The 24,434-nt window shown below is 38.2% G+C and overlaps 2 protein-coding genes across 11 annotated transcripts in view; one reads left to right on the plus strand and one right to left on the minus strand.

The window, feature by feature from the left end:
* The first annotated feature begins 652 nt into the window (after positions 1 to 652).
* Positions 653 to 6,774, plus strand: GPR151 (G protein-coupled receptor 151). 2 transcript variants are annotated; one of them, XM_072955440.1, is made up of 3 exons: positions 653 to 1,233; positions 5,431 to 5,560; positions 5,780 to 6,774. In XM_072955440.1, exons 1-3 carry the CDS (start codon positions 1,207 to 1,209, stop codon positions 6,736 to 6,738), a joined length of 1,116 nt encoding a protein of 371 aa, XP_072811541.1. In that variant the 5' UTR covers positions 653 to 1,206; the 3' UTR covers positions 6,739 to 6,774. The 2 variants fall into 2 exon arrangements, with proteins under 2 accessions (XP_072811541.1, XP_006204549.3); XM_006204487.3 differs by having other exon boundaries at positions 5,431 to 6,774.
* A 3,033-nt stretch (positions 6,775 to 9,807) lies between these two features.
* The window catches only part of TCERG1 (transcription elongation regulator 1), a 57,381-nt gene continuing 42,754 nt past the window's right edge, over positions 9,808 to 24,434 (minus strand). For 8 of the 9 annotated variants that reach the window (XM_006204489.4, XM_072955512.1, XM_006204488.4 and 5 more), the window contains 7 exons: positions 21,268 to 21,418; positions 16,926 to 17,090; positions 16,478 to 16,660; positions 14,355 to 14,534; positions 13,584 to 13,667; positions 12,053 to 12,153; positions 9,808 to 10,877 (listed from right to left, as the gene is read on the minus strand). In XM_006204489.4, the coding sequence (XP_006204551.1) occupies positions 10,676 to 10,877; positions 12,053 to 12,153; positions 13,584 to 13,667; positions 14,355 to 14,534; positions 16,478 to 16,660; positions 16,926 to 17,090; positions 21,268 to 21,418 (1,066 nt within the window). In that variant the 3' untranslated portion in view covers positions 9,808 to 10,675. Of the gene's footprint in view, positions 10,878 to 11,144; positions 11,239 to 12,052; positions 12,154 to 13,583; positions 13,668 to 14,354; positions 14,535 to 16,477; positions 16,661 to 16,925; positions 17,091 to 21,267; positions 21,419 to 24,434 lie in introns of all 9 variants that reach the window. The other variant, XR_004186951.2, reaches the window with a different exon arrangement.

Here is a 24,434-nt window from a genome sequence, read left to right on the forward strand (position 1 = left end):
AAGAAAAGAAAGTTTTAAATTCTACATAAGCGGGCACAATGCAGCTACCTCCTTTTCTTCTTACCATACTCTTGCTTTCCAAATTTCATCTTCTGTAAGGTCAAAACACAAGTTCGGGGGGTTGGGGGTAGAGGTAGGGTATAGCTCAGTGGTAGAGTGCATGCCTAGGGTGCATGAGGTCCGAGGTTCAATTCCCAGTACCTCCATTACGTAAATAAATGAATAAACTTAATTACCTCCCCCCATTAAAAGAAAAAAAAAACTAACAAAAAATTAAAAACACACACACAAGTTGTTAACAAAGGTAAAAAACGCCGAGACATTATGAAGAGCAAAAAGCATTCACCTGGCAGCTGGGATTCCTGGATTCCAGCTAGTTAGTGCCCAGATACCAAGGAAACAATGACCTACAACAGGTCATTTACATCTTCTGAGCATCTACCTCCACATTTGGAAAGTTGTGACACAGACTATCCAAAAGGGCCACTTTCAGATCTAACAGTCTCATTTTTAAGGACAAAGTTCAGGTCTCCCGGCTACCGGTTTGTGGAATTTGAAACACACAGGATGGCCGCCAAGTCTGGAGACGTATGTAAATGCGTAATAGATGGTTATTGACGTTAAATAACACAAGATAATCATCTATGTTTCCACACCTGACGCCCACTCTGTAACGAACAGCACAACCCGTCTTCCTCCATCACCTTCCCTACAGTGGATTCAGCAGCTACCTAACCAACCGCAGAAGCAGGACGCCGAGGAAGGGGCTGTTTTGCAGCAGCGGCCCCTCGGACTCAGCCAGACCTTCGCAACACTGACCTTAGAGACGGACGGGCACTCAGCTTGGCGCCTGCTGCCTGGAACGACCCTCCAAAGACACCGGATAATGGAACACGCCATTCAGGGAGGCCCCTCAGCAACGAGGAACTGTGGACAAAAAAAAACGAGCCCCGTCAGAGGACTAGAGAAAGGAAGCTTCGGGAGCGCAAGGCCTTCAGCACAGAGGGCAGGACCAACCGCGTCTCAGGGCCGAGCGCCTGCTGGGCCGGTGAAGACGGCGCCAAAGCGAGGGCTGACTTCGCCGCCGCCCCTGGAGACAGAGCCGCGCACGCTCCACAGGAGACCGCCGACGGCGCCGGAGCCGCGCCAGCCCCACTCGCCCTTCCCGGAGCTCCGCCCGCAGCCGCAGAGCCCGAGGGCCCGAGCATGAGCACTTACTCCCCGAGACCGGAAGTAAGCCATACTGCTTCCGGTCTCTGATTGGAACAAGCTGTTCCCCAGTGTCTTGGCTCCAGGTGCTTCTCCTTAAGGCATCCTCAGCCGGTATTCCCGTGGCTCTGTTATCGCTGCTCTCCTTGTTGGTTCGCCTCGCCACCTCGATGGTAGCTCCTAGAGAAAAGGGACTCTTCTCCCACCCGCGGTTCCCAGGGGCTCTGTACCCCTGTACCCGCTTCTCTGTCCACCCAGGGATCTAGAGACCCCACTTCTCTTCCAGAACTCATGAAACCAGCTCCCCTCACGAACTCAAAGCTCTAGGACCAATTGTTCCCAGACTCTAATTCCATACCCCACACCTGCTTCACATAAAATCCTTGGAGCTGAACTCCAAGCTGTGATCCTAGGCGCTCAGTTTCCCCCCTGGAGATAAGCATCATTCAGTCTCCCGACTCCCATTCAGGACCGAGGGGCCCAAGGTGCCCACTTCCTCTCCAGGACCGAGGGATCCCAGATACCCAGCTCCCACTCTAGGCCCAGGGATCCCATATGCCCAGCTCCTCTCTTGGACCCAGATATCAGAAGCACCCAGCTCTCTCTTAGACCCAGAGTATTCCAGGTTCCCACTTAACCTCCTAGACCCAGGTATATCAGGTCCCCAGCTCCCATTCTAGACTTAGGATTCCAGGTCCCCCAAAAAGAAGAAATGAAAAAAGAAAACAAAAAGAAAAATATTTGAGCTTTATAGTCCCAGTGTTTGCTGAAGTGACTTATACCAGCTTCACAAGTGCAATCCTTGGAGAACAGTGGGCATCCCAGAACTTCCTTTGCGGGGCAGGATAGCCTACTGCTTATGAGCACCAGGTCTGGAACCCCAGCTCCGGGGTCAGACCCATGGGGATCTCTATCCTAACCCTTTCATCAACTAGCTGTGTGACCTACATGCTCTCCCTGGGCAAGTTACTCATGTCTATGCCTCATGTCACCATCTGTAAGAAGGTAGTAATAGTACTCAAGGAGCTGTCATGAGGATTCAGGGCATAGAACACTTAGCACGGAAGTTAGGACTCACTCAGTAAATGATTGTTGTTGTTAATCACTCTTTCCTGGAACTGAGCTATAAGATAAACTTTCCCTAGTCTTAGGGAGAGCTCACACTTAGCTCTGCTTTTATCAGAAGCCAATTAAAAGCTTGGCTACTAATTTACTTTGCCTGGGTTTTTTTGAGTATTAAGCTGCCTGAGGTCCCTGGTAACATAATTTTGTTTTTTTAAAGCCTGTGGCTCAGATTTTCCATTATTGTAACACTCTTTCTCAGATTCCTGGGGGAGTTACTTCTTGACAACATCACAATGGATGGTGGATGTCCCTGTCAGGAAAGGTAGTCTGAGACCCAGCTGGGGCGTTTGGCGCTGGTGGCTACACTGTTGCTAGTATCTTAAGCACGTGTGGAAGTAGAGGAACCATGCTTAAAGCTCATTTCCAAGCTGAGGAAACCAGGGGTCAGAGGCAACATATACATAGAGAGAGAGAGAGCGAGCCAGGGAGAGACTGTGAGAAAGGACAGTGGGAAGACGGGAGACTCAGGATGCTGGAACTTGGAATTTTCTCCCAGGAAGAAAACTCAAAAATTAATTTCCAATTCTCAAATGGTTCAGAAAATAATACGTATGTGTATATGCATATATGTAAGTGTGTTCATGTGTATATGTGTGTGTGTGTGTATAGAAACAATTGTGACAAAATGTTAATAATTGGAAAATCTGAACTAAGTATATAAGGTAATTCTTTGTACTATCCTTGCATTTTTTTCTATAAGTTTGTAATTATTTCAAAATAAAAAGTTAAAATAAATATTCTCCATAAGAACATAGGAAACTCCATCTTCCAGCCCTTCAGGCCAAATGCTTTGTCTCCAACTGGAGCACTGGGGCTTTCTTCCCTGAGTCACTTTCAATAGGTTTGGGGAGAACCACATGGCAGTCTTTAGTTTCTCTCGAGTGTATTAAATATCAAATTCCTATGCTATTGAAGCCTTCTTAAACTTCTTTAGCTTTTTGTCTTCTATATCTTTAGGAACCTCGAGCATCCCACGTTTATAAGCCATCATGTAAAGTAGTATTTTTTTTTCAGATTCTGAACTGATCTCTTCCATGTACATCAGGTAGCACTAGCTGATCGTAGCCTGTAATTCACAAAACGTTCATTTGCTCTAAGTAACACTAGTGAACAAAAAATGCTGAAACCATCAAGTCATCAGTGGCTGCCGCCACTCCACAGTGAAGATAAGCCTGCAGCCTGGCCTCTGCAGCCGCTCACAATGGTGCGCTCTGAAGGGACTCAGAATAAGAAAGGACAGGATACTGGCCCTAGATGGCTAGGTGCTTGTCAAAGGAGTGAATTCAATGAGCCCAAATTGCTCCCTCCCATACATAGAAAAGCACTACATTCTTTAACTTGAGATACCTGGTTTTCTTCAGTTAAGAAGTAATCTTTTAATGTTCCAACTTCCTGGTCTTTGTTGTAAAACTCCTATATATCCTGGCTCCTCTTCTACCTCTTCGGAGCAGTCCCTCAGAGCGATCTGAGAGGTCTGAGAGGCTGTCAACCCGGGCTGAGTCCTCAGAGTTGTCCACCGAATAAAACCCTAGGTTGTGCATTTATTTCAGTCGACACACTCAAGGTATTTCTTTGCATATATCCCCACTCCTTGTAAGGTGATGTGGGGCCTCTTTACCACCAGAAGTGGTTCTAGTGAGATTTTAGGATATTTCATTGTCCGCAGCACTAACTGGGGGTTACTGTAAATTGCTGAGATAAGATGTCACCCCAGTTTACTCTTTCATAAGTACAACCACTTCCCAGAGAAAGGGAAAGAAAACAGAAAAGGAAATCCAGCACCACTGGTGGCTTTCAGTAGTGAGTACTTATTTATTGAGTCAGTACTTATTGGCTGAGTTCTGGGTCTTTGAGGAATTTTTTAATGTTATTCTTAGTTTCCAGAGAATAACTGAGGAAAGCAGAGTCAAGTATCAGAACTCAGAGGTCAGACCCCCAGCCCAGCACAATCTCCACTAAATGACACTAAGCATTTCTGATTCAGCCACAGAGTAGGACACATAATCATTTCAATTCCACAAACCCTTTTCCCTGGACCATTCTGGCTCCTCTGATCCCCTTCAGTGTATCTTTCCACTTCCCATTATAAAATTTCAAAGTTCTAGAATCATTTTATCCAATAATTTTTTCTTTTCCCAACTTTAAAATGTCATTTTCTTTAAAATCTCTTAAATGCCTTCTGCACAGAAATTGTTTATTTTTCTTTTATTTCTCACCTCAGTATATCCTTCAGGAATTCTCTCTGAAAAGAAACCTAATTCATCATTTGGTGGCTTTCATCACTATCACTTGTCTTAAAGTCTTATTAGTATGTTAACCCATTCAAATGCAGTGTGCAAAAATCTATAAAAAATTCACAATAGTAGACTAAATTTACAGTAATCCCTAATTAGAATTATTTTTTTAATACCACTTCTTTCTAGCACCTTTTTTTCATTATCCAGCTCTGTTTGTTTGATCTCAGCCAGGTGTTGATGGGGATGAAGTGGTGGCGAGGGTTGAGTAAAAGAAGAGGAAGCTTATCTCTGCAGGGCGGGGAGAGGGAACACAGGGAGGAAGAGCACCCTCGGTTCTTAGAACAGTGTGGTCCCCCAACCCACTTATAAACAGCCCCTGGGAACTTGTTAGACATGCAAATTCTTGAGCCCTTGTCCAGACCTCCTGGATCAAGCTGTGCAGGTGATTCTGATGCATGCTTATGTTAAAAGAACTGGGTTGTTTAAGATGTGTTTACTGTAGAGATACAGAACACAGTCAAGATTAAGAAACACCTATTTGAAAAGAATTGCCTTGACTGGCTTGAGTATTGAGCCCCCAGGAACATACCCCACTTACATGTATGCTCTCCTCGTTTATCATTGATGGGTATATTGGGGTGGTTATTTTTATTCCACAGGGCTGACAATTTATTAGACTTGCTAATGAGCAGCAACCATGCATTCCTGCTGCCTGTCAGTCAGAGCAGCCAAGGTATACCACACAAGGCGAGAAGAGCTTAGCAACCAACCTTCTTCCACAGTCTGCTCTCAGGAAATAAGCAAGGGGAGGGTCCAGAGGTGTCATTTGACACTGACGTATTTATTTCCTACGCAAAAGAGCCCAGGCAGAAAGACAGAGAAGCTAACCTCTGCAAGGAGCTGGATGGAAAAGGGGATGCTGACAGCTGCCTCGGCAGACTCCAACTCCAGCACCATGAACGTGTCCTTTGCTCACCTCCACTTTGCCGGTGGGTACCTGCCCTCGGACTCCAAGGACTGGAGGACCATAGTCCCAGCTCTCTTGGTGGCTGTCTGCCTGGTGGGCTTCGTGGGGAACCTGTGTGTGATTGGTATCCTCCTTCACAGTGCTTGGAGGGGAAAGCCATCCATGATCCACTCCCTGATTCTGAATCTCAGCCTGGCTGATCTCTCTCTCCTGCTGTTTTCTGCACCTGTCCGAGCTACAGCATACTCCAAAGGTGTTTGGGACCTCGGCTGGTTTGTCTGCAAGTCCTCTGACTGGTTCATCCATACATGCATGGCAGCCAAGAGCCTGACAATCGTTGCAGTGGCCAAAGTATGTTTCATGTATGCAAGTGACCCAGCCAAGCACGTAAGTATCCACAACTGCACCATCTGGTCGGTGCTGGCGGCCATCTGGGCTGTGGCTAGCCTGCTACCCCTGCCAGAATGGCTTTTTAGCACCACCAGGCATCACGCAGGTGTGGAAATGTGCCTCATGGATGTACCTGCTGTGGCCGAAGAGTTCATGTCAGTATTTGGTAAGCTCTACCCTCTCCTGGTATTCTGCCTGCCATTACTCTTTGCCAGCTTTTACTTCTGGAGAGCATATGGCCAATGTCAGAAACGAGGAACTAAGACTCAAAATCTTAGAAACCAGATGCGCTCAAAGCAACTCACAGTGATGCTGCTGAGCATTGCTGTCACCTCTGCTATTCTGTGGCTCCCTGAATGGGTAACTTGGCTGTGGATGTGGCATCTAAAGGCTGGAGGCCCGGCCCCACCACAAGGTTTTATAGCCCTGTCTCAAGTCTTCATGTTTTCCATCTCTTCAGCAAATCCTCTCATTTTCCTAGTGATGTCAGAGGAGTTCAAGGAAGTCTTGAAAAGCTTATGGAAATGGATGATAACCAGAAAACATCCGACTGCCTCAGAGCCTCAGGAAACACCAGCGGGTAACTCACAGGTCCTTCCTGACAGTGTTCCATCTCCAGAATCCCCAACATTCAAACCAGAGAAAGAGAAAACTGGCTCTCCCTCCTCCGGCAAAGAGAAGATTGAGAATCCCATCCTCCCTGATGTAGAGCAGTTTTGGCATGAGAGGGACACTGTCCCTTGTGTACAGGACAATGACCCTATCCCCTGGGAACATGAAGATCAAGAGACAGGAGATTGTGATAAATAGATGACTTTCATAGCAAAACAAATTGCGATTAGTGTATTTATTTGTAATGTTGCTTATCAATATTGTTGACTTTGCCATATGATACATGATAAAATTATTACCATTGAGTTACAAAAATGCTTCACAGCCTGCATTTTCAAAATGTGCAATTTGGTAAGTAGAATATCCTATTAGGAGTAATAATTATGTTTCAGAATTATAACCTGGCTGTCCTAAGATTTAACTGTGTTGTATGAAGTTGTTTCTGTCACAAGTGATTAGAAAGGCCAGCTCTTCTGTCATTCGTCCAGTGGCTGTTTTATTAGGTACCCCTTAGCATCAGTCTTATACGAGCTGGAGAAGGGCTTATCTGTCAAAGGCTAACCTCTTTACCTTTAGTTTCTTCCTGAACCTGCTAACCCTAGCTTCACCCATCAAACTATTTCACACAACCAAAGCTCAAAATCTATTTCCACTATAAAGAGACTTTTCTTGAACATATACATTTTAATGAGTTACCTTCATGTGCTTAAAAAGTGTTACTTAATGAAAATCCATACAGAATTTCCATGCTGAATTTTGCAGAATAAGGAACATCACCTTATTCTAATTCTGGGCTAATTTCGAACCATGGCTTATTTTGGCTAAGTTTTAAGTAAATTCAGACTTCATCTTATACTAAAACCTGCCTCTTTTTAAAGCACGGCAGTGAGCCTTCAGTTTCTAACTTTGGGGATTTTAGTAGCTTAGCACGACATTCTATATTCTAATTTGGAAAAAGAACTTAAAAACTATCCTTCTTTCTCTTCCCAATTAACTCCTCTTCTAAAACAGTAGCAGGAGGCAGTTACTCTTTGACAAGCTGAAAGCAGTCTGTTCCTCCCAACATCTCCTCTCAAGATAAACCAGAAGCTATGATTTAAAACCTATGTATTAATTCACAAAGGTAACCCTCAAATATAAAGATGGTCATCTTGTTAAATGAGTATTAAACTCACCCATAACATTGAACGGGAATCCTGCTCAACTTTTAAAATACCTCAGAGCTTTTAAGTTATAAAGATAATCAAGAGTAATGAGAGAAAGAGAGACAGAGAAATTAGTAGGGAAAAGAGAAAATTCAAGGGGCACAAGACAGAGAATTTGGCTAAGAATAGAAAACAAGGCAATGCCAAAAGAAAAGCAGTAAAATTAATTTTGTGTCCCCAAACATATTACCAGTGTAATTTGAATAAAAGGCAATAACCATTCAATTTACAGCAAGTTAAAGCATACCCAACGAAATATGATGATGATACACTTCCTCCCCTATTAAATATATAATAAGGACATTTATGCATGATTCTTGGTTACTCTGTAATGGAATTCTGGGATACTTTCACTAATTCTTCTCTCTGAAAAAAAAATCTGTATTTAGTACAAGCAATGGAAAAAATATAAAAACATTGTGGATGGAATTTTTCTTAAAAAAACAAGTTCAGTCTGTAGGTTTTTTGGTTTGTTCATTCTTTACAAACGATCGTGGTTTGTTTTTCTAACTCAGAAGGTAAGAGCTGTTTTCTTTTGCTTTGGTCCATTACAGATTCTATTTTAAGGCTCAGATCACATACATTTTGTGAGACAGTAGTTATATAATGGGATTACCTTTAAAACTGTGACAAACTATTTGAATTAAAGATTTCTGTGTTCATTATCTACAGTAAATGTAGGATGTAAAGCTTCCAGTGTTTGACATTTCTACTTATAAACAAATAAAAACAATTATGTTTTACTTCAGATATTCTGGAGACTTGAGCTGTTTTTGTCTTGAATGCTGCTTTTGAAATCATCACTGAGCACAACAGGGCTTCACAGGCAGCTGCGACCTTAATGTTGGCACAGGGCTCAGGACTCACTGACCCACGGATTTCTAAAGAGTCTGCTGACAGGCACCAAATCAAGATGCAGATACTGAAACATAGTATAATTACAATAACTCTCTCATTAAGAACCTAATATATACAAAGTCCTGACTTGATCCCTTCCAGAAGTCTGCCTAGAAAAGTTTGATTTGCACCTTATGTGAAAAAACTAATCCCAAACACAAATGTAGGAAATTAGAATAGATATCACCAAACCATTTTCTTCACACTGTCCTACAGTGAGAAACAGAACGTAGTCAGTGGGCAAACAATACTCTGTGGAATTCAGAAAACAAAATTAAGCATTCGAGAAACTGCACCATTGTAGGACAGCCGTATTTCTTAAGTAGTTGTGTTCCTCTTGGCAAACACTTCAGTTTCAGTCCTGACAGAGCTTCAAAATCACTCAGTGGACTTACAATAAAAATGAACATCAAAAAAAGGGGAAAAACAACAAAAACCCATGTCCTGTTAACTACCAATTTTGTACATTAAGACCCTAGCAGATAATCCAGTCCAGGCTTCTACAAAGAGTCCACGTAATTTCTGTGGCACTTACTATACTTAAGCTAAGCAGCAAGTCACATGGATGTGACTGTCTTATGTGTGGGATATATGGCTGTGTCTGTGTGGACGTGACACACACGGATCTACTGTGTTCCCTCCTGCGTTCTGCTGCAATCATAGCAGGGAAAATAAATTATCCTATTAACATGTATCTTTCTTTAACATTTTATTTATGCAGTAACTCTGAAACTAGAAATCTACAAAGGAACGAAATAGAAGGATCTTTCTAAACTGGCGAGGTAAGGCTAGAAAGAGCAATTGGGAATCAAAGGTAAGTTACGTGAGATCATGTGTATGACACACTGAAAGGAGTCCAAAAAGGTATCCATCATCAATACGCTAATATAAAAAGACAAAAACGAGAAAACAAAAAAAAAATCAGCATCTTCTTGCTATGAAGCCATAAGATACTAAGAGACTGAGCACCAAAATGGTTCTTTACATATTCCTTCCCTTTTAAGCTGCAAATTATTTATTATTATATTCACACCTTTAAAAACGATGTGCTAGTCAAGATTTAAAGTAAGCTTTCTTTGTGCCAAATTACATTTGCCACTGCTTTGAAGAACAGGTTAAAATTAGTATTTATAAATTACATAACAATAATCAGATACAATCCACATATATAAAAAGGGCTGGTTTATTGTAGTTCAAATACATAAACTGAACATTCAAACATCTTAAAATTAAACTTTAGAAACAAAAATTTAACATTCAAACAAGAGTATACTTTACAGGGAACACCCAAGAAAGGTAATTTGTTGTCTAATCCAGAATATTGGTAAAGATCACTTAATGGTGAATAAAGTGTATTTAACCAGCAGTCCTAGTCTGACCAACATGTTAGTTATGACCGTGCTTCCATACCTGAGAAGAATTACTAAATAAATCTTCTCTTAGGCTAAACAACAAGACGTGGCCTATAATCCAAAGGGATAATCAAAGCACATAAGTGAACAAATAAAACGAAAGTGTTCTTTAGAGACAAAGGTAAAAGTATGTCCATTATAATAATCTTAGCCTCTGGAAGATAAGAATTCAATTTTCAGTGTTTTTTCTTTTACCCGCTTTAAGAAACAAAATCAAAACAAAACAAACTCCAACTTAGGTTTTTCTGGAGTCTGTGGTACTTGCATCTTGCAAGTTCAAACCACAAACGCTCTTACGTCTTGCATGTGTAACACTGCTAGAAAGAACGTCACCAAAGGTCACTGATTTCCACACCTCATAAAAGGATGATTTTTAGCTTCAAGATTTTAGATTTACTAGACAGCCTACGTTTGAGTATGTATGTCAGTCATGCCACACAAAGAAAAGCATAAATATTTCCAAAGTGTTCTCTGTTCAGAAACTGTTCACGAATGCTTCTCCGTCTGTTCATCAGATGGTTTTGCAATAGTTTGACTAATGCACATACATGTAAAAACCTGAAAATTGGCTCATGCAAGCGTTTTGAATTAACAGATACCCCTGTGGCAGAGTATTCAGAATTATTTTGTTGACCGTCTCGTAGGCTCTGACGCTGTGGGAGGCGGGGGTGGACCCCGGCGATCCAGGTCATCCACGTAGGCCACAATCAGTTTACGCCTCTCCTCGGGCACACAGTCTAGTACTAGATACCGTTTGTCATTCTGCAAAATTTTTTCTACATCTTTCAGGTGCTGATCCGATTCCTGGATTAGCTTTTTGGATCTGAAATAAGAAAAGACAGCCAAGAATTACTGACTGCTGTTCCTAGGTCTTTCAGAAATGAGCTGGAAATGTCCATCTAGTTCCTAATTGTGTTTTCATTTTTTTTTTAAAGAAAAATTTCACTGCAGTGGTCACCTTTGTAAGTCGCCTCAGCAAAGACTCCAAGGAGTGAAAGGGCCTCAGAAGCTGAATTACCCTCCCACCCCTACTGGCGGTCCCTCCAGATCAGGGCTGAGGGTGGGTGGGTAAATCTTGCCCGTGCTGTACCTGTTCTGTGGATGAACAGAGGACTTCAGTCTGCGGGGCTGCCAATCCCAGCATCTTTCACAAGCTTTCACTTTCACATCTTTCACTAAATTAACTATAAAAATGTAGAAAGAAGTCTTACTTCACATCTAATTTAAAAGCCCAAGCTGATGCAAAACATTAAGGATCCTGACCAAAAAATCCAATGACAAAATACCTAAAAACCACACCCTCAGCACTATCTAGCCTCCCGTGCACATACCCTTTGTTAAGATGTTTCCAATTTTTCTTTTAAAGGAAGAAAAGCTGGAGCATGAAACAAAAATGATTCCTGCCACTGACCGCTAAGCAAAGTGAAACTGTTTTCCTGATGACAGCTTGCTGGGGGGAGGGAACTCCTGGGTATGTTACAGAGAAACCTTGTTTTAAAGCTCTGATTTTATCATTTAAAATTTTAATTTAAAAGTATCCAGCAAACTGCTTTCCTCTGAGGAAAAAATGTTTTTGCTGAGCTTAATTTAAGTAAGATGATTTCAAGCTTGAGAAGGAACACTGAACAGTCTTCAGAGGAGGCAAAGAAAAATGAAAGTGAAGGATTATTTTAAAAAGTCTTCATGAAATATAACTCATATTTGAGAATACTTCTAAAAAAGCAGTGAAGTAAAAATAAAAGTATGTTTAAAAAACTGGATGGGTGGGTAACACAAAATAAGAATTAACATCTGGGCCCTTTCTTTAAAAAAAAAAGAAAAGAAAAAAAGGTAAGGTAGATATGGGTTATTTTCAGCCTGTGATAAAAGTTGGCTTCTTCTTATTCCTAAAAAATTAATAATGTCAACATGTGTGTGAATGCAAGGTATGCTTTGGCCATCAGAGTAAAGACTAGTAAAGACAATGACTGCCGATATGAAACATTTCATTGCACACACCTATATGTTATAAATTTGGTCTCTTTCAAAAGCGTCCTGAAGTCAGCTTTGGCTGTGATGTATTTGTCTCTGATGTATTCTTCGAATTCTCTTTGTTTTTTCTGCAAAAAGACAATAAGGTTAGGGGAAAAAAAAATTCCACTAATTCCAAAGTTTGTATCAATTATTTATTAAACCAGTAATTTATAAGTCACAACATAAAATAATTCAAAAGAAAAAAGTAGTAAGGTATGTTTTGTTCATATAACATTCATTAAAATGCAAAATCTGCAATGTATGTTTTTAAGACAAGAAGCAAGAATGAGAAACCATATAATACATTAGTAGTAGCTAAAACTTGAGGTCTTGCTACGTGCTACACTGTGCAGAAGCTTTTATAAGGATGTTTCCTTTAATCTTCGTAACAACCTCAAGTGGTAGACATTCTTAAAAATAAGGATATTTACGGTTAAACATGCATTCTTACAGATTATATCTTCAAGCACAAAGATAATAATGTGGTATATATAATTTATAACTCTCAGAATTTTAATAAGCTAGTTATATTGAGCTTTGCGCTCAGTAAGGGAGCTTAGTGATACTGGAATAGCAACGACAGGTACAAACTCTGAGTTTTTTGTTTTTTTAAAAAGACCTTATTATCAGTTCTGAACAATCAGAAAAGTCTGTAAGAGACTGAAACTGGGTCTCTCAGCTATCAGTCTACCAGTCTTTCCCAACCATGTATATTCTGTGGTCTGTGCATCTAAAATTCAAACTAACGGAGTATGAGAGGAAAGAATGATAGATCTATGGATATTTAGACTCTAAACCTAGAGGAAAAAACCAGGACAGGAGAACGATGGGAAGAAGGAACATATGGAAGGCTGAGGAATAAAATGGACTGGAGTAAGCTACACTTTCCTTGACATCAATCGCTATTTCAGACCTGTGGTGAGTTCTTTTCCTACACAGGAGTCAGAAGAGGGCTCAGGGTCTACAAACCTCACACCTCTGAGGTCGCCCCACCCCAAAGTCTCTGGAGCATACAAGAACTAGAGATCACATTATGTTGTTCTGCTAGCATGGCTTTAAAAGTCAAGCACTTCGGTAGCATGCCATCAACTGACAGCCTCAGGACAGCTATCTGGTGGGACCTGAGTATACAATAAAAATGACAGCTTCACCAAATCTAGAAGATCCCCAAACACAGGCTTAACCCCAAGGATTAAATTAAAAAAAAATTTTTTTTTAAATGAAGGTACTGCAGCTAGAACCCAGGACCTCATGCATGCTAAGCATGCCCTCTACCACTGAGCTATACCCTACCCCGCCAAGGATTACATTTTTAAAGCTTCTATTGTGCTGTCTTGTTAATATATCATGCCTGGAAGAAAATACAAACTTACAATTCAGATTTATTTCTTACGTGCTTAAAGGTTATTCACATAAAACCATCAACTTCATTTAAGTCAAGATACTAGTGTTGCTGATTTAGCATCCAAATAATATTTACAAACTGACAGTAAATCTCAGACAAAAATCTTCTTACCCTGTCACTGGAGGAGAACTTAATGCACCGAGGATCTTCCTTAATGATTTTTTTTACTTCTTTCCACGTGGACGTTAAGGTAATCTTTGAAAGACAAGTGAATAAAACACATAAATACAACTTGCTTTTATTGAGGGAGTCAAACCGCAGCACATATGGTACATAATATTACACACTGACCTGCAATCTCTTGTAATGCCCAAGCGTAACTGGACTAGTTAGGGACAGGGAAGCAGCTTTAATGCCATTTCTTTTTGTTGGCTTGCCATAAGACTTATTTCATGGCCATACTTTCAAGGTGGCCTAAGACAATCACCTGCAAACCCTGTATCTCATGGGCAACATCATAACTTCTGAAGAAACCATCACCAAAAAGAGATCAGATAAACAGGAGCAAAACCTGAACAACAGAGTGTAAAAACTGCCAAATAAGGGGGCCATGGTACCAAATTAAAGATGGAGGAAAAGAAGGAATCTATTAAATCTAGCATTAGGAGGCATCAATGATCACACGTAGCTAAGGACATTTTGAATTACTATGGGAGCATATAGGAATTCCAAAACTGCAAAAGGAAATAATTTCTAAAGAGTAAAAGTACTATCAACATTTTGCATAAAAAAAAAAAATCAGAGAAGAAAGTGTCATAAACCCCATGGATTCCACTAATAGCTCTAAAGACCATGACACTAAAAGTTGTATCAATGTTTTACATTTGGGAACTATTAATGAAGATTCATCTAGATTAAAACAGAAAATTAAGAAACACTTACCGCAGAAGTTTCATCCAGAAGTTGCCTAAAGTGCTCCCTCTTCTTTTTGGTAAGTGCTTCAATGTGTTCATTAAAAAGCTTCTCTTTCTCCTCTCTTTCCAACAAGGATCCAGATTCCCAGCGGTGATCTTTCCGAAGAGTCCTCCGCGTATCAGACCATGACACATCTGAAGAACGTACCTAAAAATAGAGAACTGTATCTATCACCAGACTTTTCTTTTCATATTTCAACAGAAGACTCATTTATTTGGTTCAGGAGTCATATACATTTAATAAAGAAGCTTCTGGTAACTCCACCTTAGTCAAGAAGTCACTGAAAATTTGCCTCTTGAAGCCAGAAATCTGACCTCCCAGAGCTCACCCAACCAATGCAGTCTGGGTTAGAGGTGGGAAGGATGCAGAGAAGATACCTCCCATCATCTGTGGTCCCTAAGAACGTCAACTACTTGGGTACTCTAGGAGCATTTTACCAACTTCTGCTAAGAGAAATGGGTACGAGTAAGAGAAAATACAATGTCTTATTGTAGCACAAGCAGCTCACCAAAAAAATTTAAAAATTCCTGAGCTCAAATTGGGGCTTATCAACTACATACTGGCAGTGACACTTCCACACATAAGCAGGGATTAACATCACTAAGAAGACAAGATAACAGACCACATGACAGGTCTGGCTGGTTCACCAACCAACAGAAAGGTATGCTTCATGGAGGATAATGGCATTACAAGTTAAGTCACACTGCTGCGAACACTAAGAAACATGGCATGCTGCAAAGACAGAAAAGTAAGAAAGAAGAAAAATATAAAAAACATTTATTTAACCAGCATTTATCAAGCATCTAAAAACATGTCAGGTAAACACTGAGCTTGGCCCTGGAAATACAAAGTAAGTTAAGACACTATCCCTTCCTTCAAAGGGCTTGCTGTTTTTAGAGAAGAAAGGCATGTAAGCAAATAACTACAGTAACATGCAGTAAGTGCTGTAGGGGTATATGCTGAGCACAGGGTGGTAAATGGAACAGTGAGGTCAAATCTGCCTAGATTGGTTGGGATCAGCCTCAAAGAAGAGGTATTTGAGTGTGCTCTTGAAGAATGACAAAGTCTGCCACTGCAACGGGAAGTTTAAAGCTTTAGAGGTGGAGGGACTGGCATGTGTAACGGCACAATTCATTAAATGTAAGCATGGATCATTAAGGGTTAAGTTCAGCAAGACTAGTGTCTAGGGGGCAAGAGAGGAAACCTAAGGGAGTAAAGTCATATGAAGGCAAGGGGGGGGTCAAAGAATGAGCAGTCTTCCATACTATGCTAAGAAGACTGAACAGAGGGAAGTGCCAGGAGTAGGGAAAACCTTCCCCCTCTGCAAGCAGCAGGGAGAGTTACAAAATCATCAGATATGCCTTTTACAAAGACTTCTATGACTGCAACAAAGAGGATGAATCTGGGGCAAGTAGAGGCAGGAGGAGAAAACAGGGAACTACAGTATTTGTCCAGAGAACAAGAAAGAGGTCACTGAAAACAGATCAGCAGAAGCAAGGGAAGAAATCAGAAGAAGCAAAACGAGTGATGAGAAGAGTGATAGGAGAACAGGGACAAAGAGAAGGGGAAAATGCAAGAACAGTAGACTGGTCTGGGGCATTTACTTCAGGGACAAAAAAACCCTACATACCTCAATCAACTCTGGGTAATACAGAAGGATTTTAAAGAAAATTCCAGGTATCTCCTGTGGTCAGTACACTTCCAGTCCTATATCTCATACCATCTACATGTGTAATAATTGATCATCACAATGAGGACACTAAATTATCAAGAAAAAGGTTAAATTATGTTCAGCACATTTATTTATTACAATGGCATGTTAGCGTGTGATAATTTATGATGACCTCCATCAAGAATAAAAATAAAGCTTTGAAAGTGAAAGACTGTGTTTTTATATATACAAAACATCAAACTTCAAAAAATATTAATGGTGCTAATACCAGGTACTCAATTTTAGAATATTTTATAGACACTAAATTGTATCTCTCAGAGGCAGTTTAAAGAATATTAAAATGCCCACTAATGAGGTAATATAACAGATTTCCAATACCCAGTACTTCAGAGGAAAAAGGCAAGAGAATAATGTATACCATATCAGACAGAAGAGCCTTGAAATTCTGGATAGCTTCTTCTCGTTTGTGTTGCTCTCTCTCTCGATCTATTTCTTTTGTTTGTTCTGAACGAGCCTTTTGAACCTCTCTTTCTCGTTCTCGAAGGCTTGCCTCAATGCGGGCTTGCCTTTCAAGCTCCTTTTCTTTTTCTGAGTCTAAATTCTGTAAAAGTGAAATAACATTAACTTTCTTACCAACTCCACCAAAATATGCCTCCACATGACAACCAGTTTGCCAAATACCAAATTTCAAACCTAGTTTTTACAAAGAATGTACCTAAACACTCATTTCAAATTCAATTACTAGAGATTCTATTAAAAATACCAACAAGAAAAATTCCAAACTCCAAACAGTCTCAAACAACCTTGTAACACAATTAAGAATTTTATTATTCCATGGTTATGGTACCAGTAAACACAATGGTTACCTTGGCTATTTTTTCAATGTACTGTTTGAAAAGGTCTTCTCTCATTGATGAACTGTCCACTGCTTTGTAACGAGGATCACTCTCTACTTTGTCTTTTACTTTGCTCCATCGAGACTGACTGTCCAAGTGATGATTAGATAATAGTTCAAAGAAATCCGACTTAATCTATATTTCCAAACAGGTGCAAGATGGGAAGAAAACAATATGCCATGAGAAATTAATCATATCTAGATATTTACAATTAGGAAAAAAGTTCACCTACCTTAAAAATGAGAATAACTTTTTGAATGCACTCAGAGCAGAATAAATTTTAGTAAGAGAATATCTGAATTTCTCTTTTATGAGAAATGTAAAAATTACTACACATAAAGGCCTTCATTTAAAATCTACCAAATTCAACATAAATCATTTTCTCCAATGAAATTATTCAAATATAGGAAAAAACATTTTTAGGTTGATTACAACTTCTGATTTCAGAACTGCCATGTTTTTATAAGGAATATGAATTTGCATTTATTTTTAGCTAAGATTCAGGCTTATAAACTGATGGTAAAATACTTTAACATAAAGATGGCAAGAATAATTTATTTTAAGAAGTAAATAAATAAAATTTTTGTTTGTTAAATAGAGAATTTAGAAATAGTTGAGTAAAAACAGTTTATTCATTACAAAGTTTAAACTATACTGCCAAATGTGTAAAAACAAACAAAAAATGCAGTAAACTTATATTTTGGCTTAAAGAGCAGTGTTTGTACCTTAATATATAAGGAAATTAGAATTTCTATGGTCATAATCATTATTTAAAAAAAACTACATTCAAATTATCTGTACTTTTTAGTCACTGAACAAGTATGCCTTTATCAGGACGTGTCAATGAAATAACATTCTTAACAAATCAAGTAATAAGTTAGTAACATTATATTAAAGTTATTAAGTAATATTAATCCTTCAGTGTCAACATTTACAGCACTTAGAAACTCTCTTCCAAACTGTATTTTTTATTTAATAGGGGAAGAAAAGGATAAATGAGGCCTTTGTTTTTATGCACCTTGAGGACCAGTTTTAAAATTTAGTCTCATTTAAATTTTTGTGTGCTCCTACCAAGGAAGACAACCAAGGTAGCTGAAGTCATTTCAACAAAGGATTCTACCACGTCAAGAACCTCTCCTCCACAGGGATTAGACATGCAGCCTTCTCACCAAGGGAATGAAAACAGAATTTTTGTGTGGGCACAAATAAATTAATCATTCCTTCTGTCTGTTCCAATCCTCTCACTTCTCCCTATAACCTCACTTCTCCTAATAGAAGATTAAAAGGGAAGTTGATGTCCTTTCTGGAAAACACTCATAAGGTTGTAAGAGACAGAGCTTCTGCATTAGAGAATTTTTTAAAAAGCAAGAGCTCATCAGCTGTGGATTTCTCCACTTACTGAGCCTGCCTCTTGACTGCTGGATTAATGAGAAATAACTCATAAATCCAGTTTTCTAGACAGTGATAAACTACTTGATGTAGTGATGTAATTTTTCTGTTCATCTGTCTGTTTTGTACCTGGCAAGATGAATACCAAATTCCTAGATGCACGGGATAACTGGAAGGCAAAATTTACAACATTTATCTTAAATAAAACATGTAAGCTGTATCAAATAGGAATCTTTCTAGGCCATAGGAATTTATATTAACTCAAAAATTTTTCGAACATTAGACATGAAGCCTTTAAAAATGTATGATGTGTAAACAAAGTGAACTTTAAATAAAATTAAACTTTAACTTCCTTTCACTAAGCTATTATCATGACAGGCTATAAATGGCTTACTGAAGCTTCTATTTGTATGAGAAGAATTATTTAACAACTGCATAAACGTCAAAAAAAAAAAGTCAATTACCATTAGGAGCAATTCAAGGCCCTACTGTCCCTATTTTCCTCTCTCCAAAAATGAAAGTATCTTACCAGGTAACTAAGCTGTTTAGTTAAAAAGGGAGAAATAGTTTCCTTAGCCAAATGTACTGCCAAGAAAAACTGTTCAGCAGCTAATTCAAAAGAAAGGGAAAAGAGAAAATGCCAACTTTGTAAGGTTAAGTCCCATATATACAACTTCAAATCTATTGTTCCAAATAATAAAATATTTGAGCCACAATTTAGTTAACAAAAAGTATAATAGTTATAATAATAATAATGTTATCATAAAATAAAAACTTGAGAGCAGCTGGTTTGTTAAACAGTCCAGTAAAAAGAGGCTTTTTTTATAAAATGGAAAATTACCAAAGCTACATAGAAATGATGGCTGTACCCTTTAGCTTAAAAATGGCTATTATGGGGGGGAAAAAGGATTTTACCAAAAGTCAGTAGCTTTCACAGGTTTTTAATTCAGCCTTTAAGCTTTTGCTATCCAGCCACTGATTCCATTATCTCAATGTTTCAAAGACCAGCTGAGGAAATTGTAAGAACAGAGAAACTCCAAAACACCAGCTTACTGCGGGGAGCGTATAGCTCAGCGGCAGGGTGCATGCTTAGCATGCCTGAGGTCCTGGGTTCAATCTCCAGTACTTCCATTAAAATAAATACGTAAATAAATAAACCTAATTACCTCCCCTCAAAACAACAACAAAAAGCAAAACAAAAAAACCGCACAAACACTAGCGTAAATTATTCAAATACAGCTAAAATGTCATTTTTACAAAATGTATTGACAATACACTTCAATCAGAATATATATATATACGGTGAAAGTCATGAAGTGATAAAACTTCATTAACCAGATACTTGTCAAAATGTGAATAGAAAATATACTATATTTAAACCCTTACTTTAAAAATTTCTGCTTTCATAGCCTAGTTAGTAACTGATTTTGCATTCTTTAAAATGAGAAACTTTCATTTTAGTAATTTCCTCTTTTTTTTAACATAATGGTACAAAGCTAAACCTGTAATTAAGAGAATTAAAATTTTACAATCAAAAGAAAATAAAGCTGAACATACTAGGTTTATTTAGACATAATGTCTATTTAATTTCTTATTTTAATTAACATTCTGGGCACAACTCTCTTCACTTCAAAAGGAAAAACACTAAAAAAAATATAATGTACCAGAACTGTGGGAAGCTAAAGTCACCACAAAGAGAGATACCAGTTCTTTCCTCACTAGGGAATCCCATAAATACTTTGCATGTCAGTGACTGACAGCTGTCAGACTGAACTGATTTGCTAGCCGCACAGCACAAAATTGTGAAGTCTATCCACTTGTTATAAAACAGAATACATAAAACAGTTACCAAAAAGTGTTCAGAAAAAAAAAACATTAGTTAGAAATGCAAAGAGAAAAACATTCAATTTGTTTAAAAGTAATTATACAATATCAATCATTTATTTACTTGGCTTTCTTTAATCAAATAGGTTCTTACTAAAAAGCAGCTAAGAATTCATTAACACCATTCTAACTCAACAGAAAAAATGTTTACGTGGAACTCAATCCTGCCCATTTCCTCTGAGAAGCATAATAATTTACCCCAAAACAATAAACTGAAATAATCCTGGAAAAATCCACCTTGAAGCACAATAAATCAGATAATCAGGACATTTCAGTTAGTTTTGACAAAAGTTATTTCACCTAACACTTGCTATTTTCAGTAAGAGAGGCTTCCTCCCAATCAGTGCTGTTACTTTCCTAACAACATTTCTTACAGAGTCTGTAATATCCTAACTGTCTGGAATAAGAGGCAATCTGAAATGTCAAGAATGATTAAGCTTCAGAAGTTCTTGTTCTCCATTCACAAAGCATACAGGGACACTAAGGAGAATGGCTGCATGTTTTGATGGTTCACGCACCACTGGTGCCGTCTCCCCGCCAGTCTGTCTCCCCGGTGGTGAGCTCCTCTCCAGTCCTGACACGGCAACCGAATGACATTTGGAATTCATTAATCTTTAATAGCTGACCTTTAATTCTGATACACAATAATTCATATGTAAGATATGTTTACTAAAAGATTAGAAAGTCACTAAAATGCTTTATTTTAGAGGGCAAAAAAGATAAAGAAGCTTTTTGAAAGTTAAATGTTACTACCTATAAAGAATCTTGAAATCTTAGCAGGCAGGCACCGGTGAACAGTCAGGCCTAACAACAACCAGTCTGGGTTAACTGGGCATCTCAGTATTAATAAAGTTTAAAGGAAACCTATGTAGTTTAGTGATGTTACTAAAATAAGCACTATGGAAGAAAAGTGACAGAATAATATATAAACAGTTGTGATTATTTATGTCCATGAATGAGATTGGAAACACAGTACCAGCTTAGTCCCTTCCCATTTGCACTTCCATCAGTCACATCACCAGAACTAAAACCATCTTACCTTCTCACCTCTGGTCTTCGAATCTTCTTTCTCTTTCTTCCTCGCAGCTGCCACAAATTCATTAAACAAGGCTTCTCGATCTTTCATCTTTTCAATTGCTTTGAATCTTGAATCTTTAGCATGCTTGGCTGCAAATTCACTAAAAGTAGCTCTGTAACAAAATGGCAAGTGTGCTAACTTTGGTAGAGCTATTTCTACTTGTAGAAATGTATAGCAGAAGATACCCCTTTCCCAGTAAGAATATATGCCAATGAGACAATGAGTCCCAACATCTGCCTAAATAGTGAACGAACTACTGAAAGGAGTAAAAAGGGCTAAAGAGTGAAAATGGGCTTAGAGATTTGTACACTAACAGCATGGTGTTAGGGGGATAAACATCAGAGAGCAAAGAATTTGTGTGCTTCAAGAGACTTAAGAGCTCATCTGTTTCCACCCTAAGATGAGGCTGAGTTTTGCTTCCAGCTGTGGCGGAATAACTTACTGAATTAGCTCTCTCTCTGTAAGCTATTATAAAACAGAACAAAATATACAGTGGACAACAGGTAGAGTAACATGGAGAAAATAAACCCCATGTCCCTATGCCTCAGGATAATTTCCCAAAATGCAAAGAGCCAGAGTCCAAGCAGAGTACAGTGGTCCTGATGAGCTAGAAGCATCAAAGATCAGAGCATGGGTACTAAAATGGCAGAGGGAGAAGCTATAGAGGGACCCTAAGAAGAATACCATATAAGAATTCCCCATGAGTAAGGAGACAGCCAAAGCCAAGCCATAAAACAGCAGAGAAAGGCCATTCCCTGTACCAAACTGCTACATGGTTAAGACCAAAAAAGAGAAACTAAACACTGAGTAGTGATGGAAAAAGAACATTATTAGGACTGTAAGGCCCACAAAAGACCCATAAGGGAGACAAAGTTGGAAGGTTGACAAAAAACTTCCACTTTCTGAGATCCACACTAACAACGCATAAAATCAAACCTAAAATTAAAGTGATCAGCCTATAATTGAACTGCCTGCTAAAACAAGAATCTACTCTTCATAGGAAAATAACAGATTTCAGTGTCTCTACCTGTCATCTACAATTTACAATATTCAATTAAAAATCACTAAACAAAAAAAAAAATGTGACCCCTAGAAAAAAATTAAAATAGAACTGACCAAAGATGGCAGATGCTGTTTAAGGTACACAAGTTCTTTTAAACTGTATTAGAAGAATTAAATAAAAATAGGATCAAAGAATTTAAAACATGGTCTTAACAGTTGAACAAATAAGGAGTTTCAGCAGAAATATGAAGAATTAATGTCTATGAGGGCTAAAGAGACTATAAAAAAAGAAGTTTCCTCATGAACAAAAGATTATTTATAAAGCTTTCATATATTTAGATGTATTTCAAAATTTGAAGCTTTCATCTTGCATATAATAAGAATTCAACTCTTATAATAAACACTCTCATATTTAATGTTGTTAGAGGTGAAAAATAAAGCTTATTTTCCTCTTTAAAAAGAGTTATTTCAATACAAAAATAAAACACCTTCTCTTAGGTGTTAAACAAGATTAAATTACAACTTTAATTATAACAAAAAAACTGGCTGAACTGAAGATCAGGAGTCCCACTCACTGCTAACATTTGCTTATTTTAAGAATTGCTAACCAAAGCCAGATTCTAATAATCTTTTATATGCAACTGATATTACTCACAATACCTAGCTTCATTAATTCAACATTATTAGCAATAGGATATACTGCAAACCTGGTTTGAACAATGATTATGTAACCATAATAAAATTTCAAGGTAAATTAAAAATGCATACCCCAGAAAAGGGATTAAATGTTGTCCATTAAACCCATTTTCTTTTCATGATAAATTAAGTGTTTTATAATTTTAAGACAGAAAAAGCAATTATTACAGTGATTAAAGAATAAACTTTTAAAAAAATGTAATATCAATGTATAAAGTGAGAATTCAATTATTTTACATATTTATATTACTTAAAAGATATAAAATAATTTTTCTTAACCAGAACAGACTAAAATAAAGTTTTAGCATTAGATTCCCATAAAGATGTTTTCATGTGACTCACCATTTAAAAACATTGTAACAGGCACGGTATAAGAATCATAAAAGGGGAAGATTGGGAGGTGGATAACAGTTGATGGTAGGGGATGGGGAAGAGCATAGTGTCTAGGTGTTGAACATAAGAGGTATACCTAAAATATCCATTAAAAAAGAAAAAAGAAGAAACAGGCACTAAAGTTAAGTAATTCTCCTGGGTCATTCTTTTCCTTGGAATAAACTCCAGTGCTTTATAAACTCCACTGAAATATCTCAGTAGACAATATTTTTTCAACTTCAAGTTCTTCCTCTTTGTTTTCTGGTACTTACTAAAATTGGTCCTAACCTCTACGCTAGTGTTAAATGTGATTCAATTTAGCAATATGGCACAATGCCCCAAGCGTTAAGGCTCCAGTTACGTGCCTGACGGTTTATTTTCTAAAGTGACCTGAATAGTGCAGATCACTCCAAGAATTCTATCTTCCCCAAAAGAACATCTGTAGTGTACTGTGAAACAGCAAGATGTAATTTTTTTTAAATTGAAGTAGAGTCAATTACAATGTGTCAATTTTTGGTGTACAGCACAATAAGATTTAATTTTTAATGTGTCAAATCCACAAAAGAGAAATCTCGTTGGAATCAATTATTCTCAGACACATAAAGGCTTTAATAAATAGATATATGATGAGACTTCATCTACAAATCTTTCAACATGCATCTCCTGAGAGTAAATCCTTTTTCCTCTATAACCATAAAATCCAAGAAAATAACTAATTCTCTAATATCATGTAATACCAATTTACGTTCAAATTTCCTCAACTGCCTTCTAAGTCTTTTATAAGCCAGTTACAACTGTGCTGACTCATAACCTCACCCTTTTGATCAAGAAAAAGACTAAGACCCCCCAGAGAGTCTGAACCTCTATTACCATATGAAGAATACTACATTTTTCAGTCACAAATACTCTGAGCTTTATTTTCTGAAATCTGTATTAATGCCACAGTAGGTTTCTCTTCATATTCCAAATATAAAATTGTAATAACAAATACACTTCCTCAAACAATACTCTTTCCCATCTTCACTGACAAAAATAAATGTTTAAACAAGATAAATTTT

The sequence above is a fragment of the Vicugna pacos genome, chromosome 3, assembly GCF_048564905.1.
Source record: "Vicugna pacos chromosome 3, VicPac4, whole genome shotgun sequence".
NCBI classification, from domain to species: Eukaryota; Metazoa; Chordata; class Mammalia; order Artiodactyla; family Camelidae; genus Vicugna; species Vicugna pacos.

Bases quoted from the DNA above. Each gene is read 5' to 3' on its own strand.
- GPR151 (XM_006204487.3), top strand. From the start codon at position 1,207: ATGAGCACTTACTCCCCGAGACCGGAA. The intron at 1,234-5,430 runs GTAAGCCATACT...CCTACGCAAAAG, and splicing joins CTTACTCCCCGAGACCGGAA to AGCCCAGGCAGAAAGACAGA.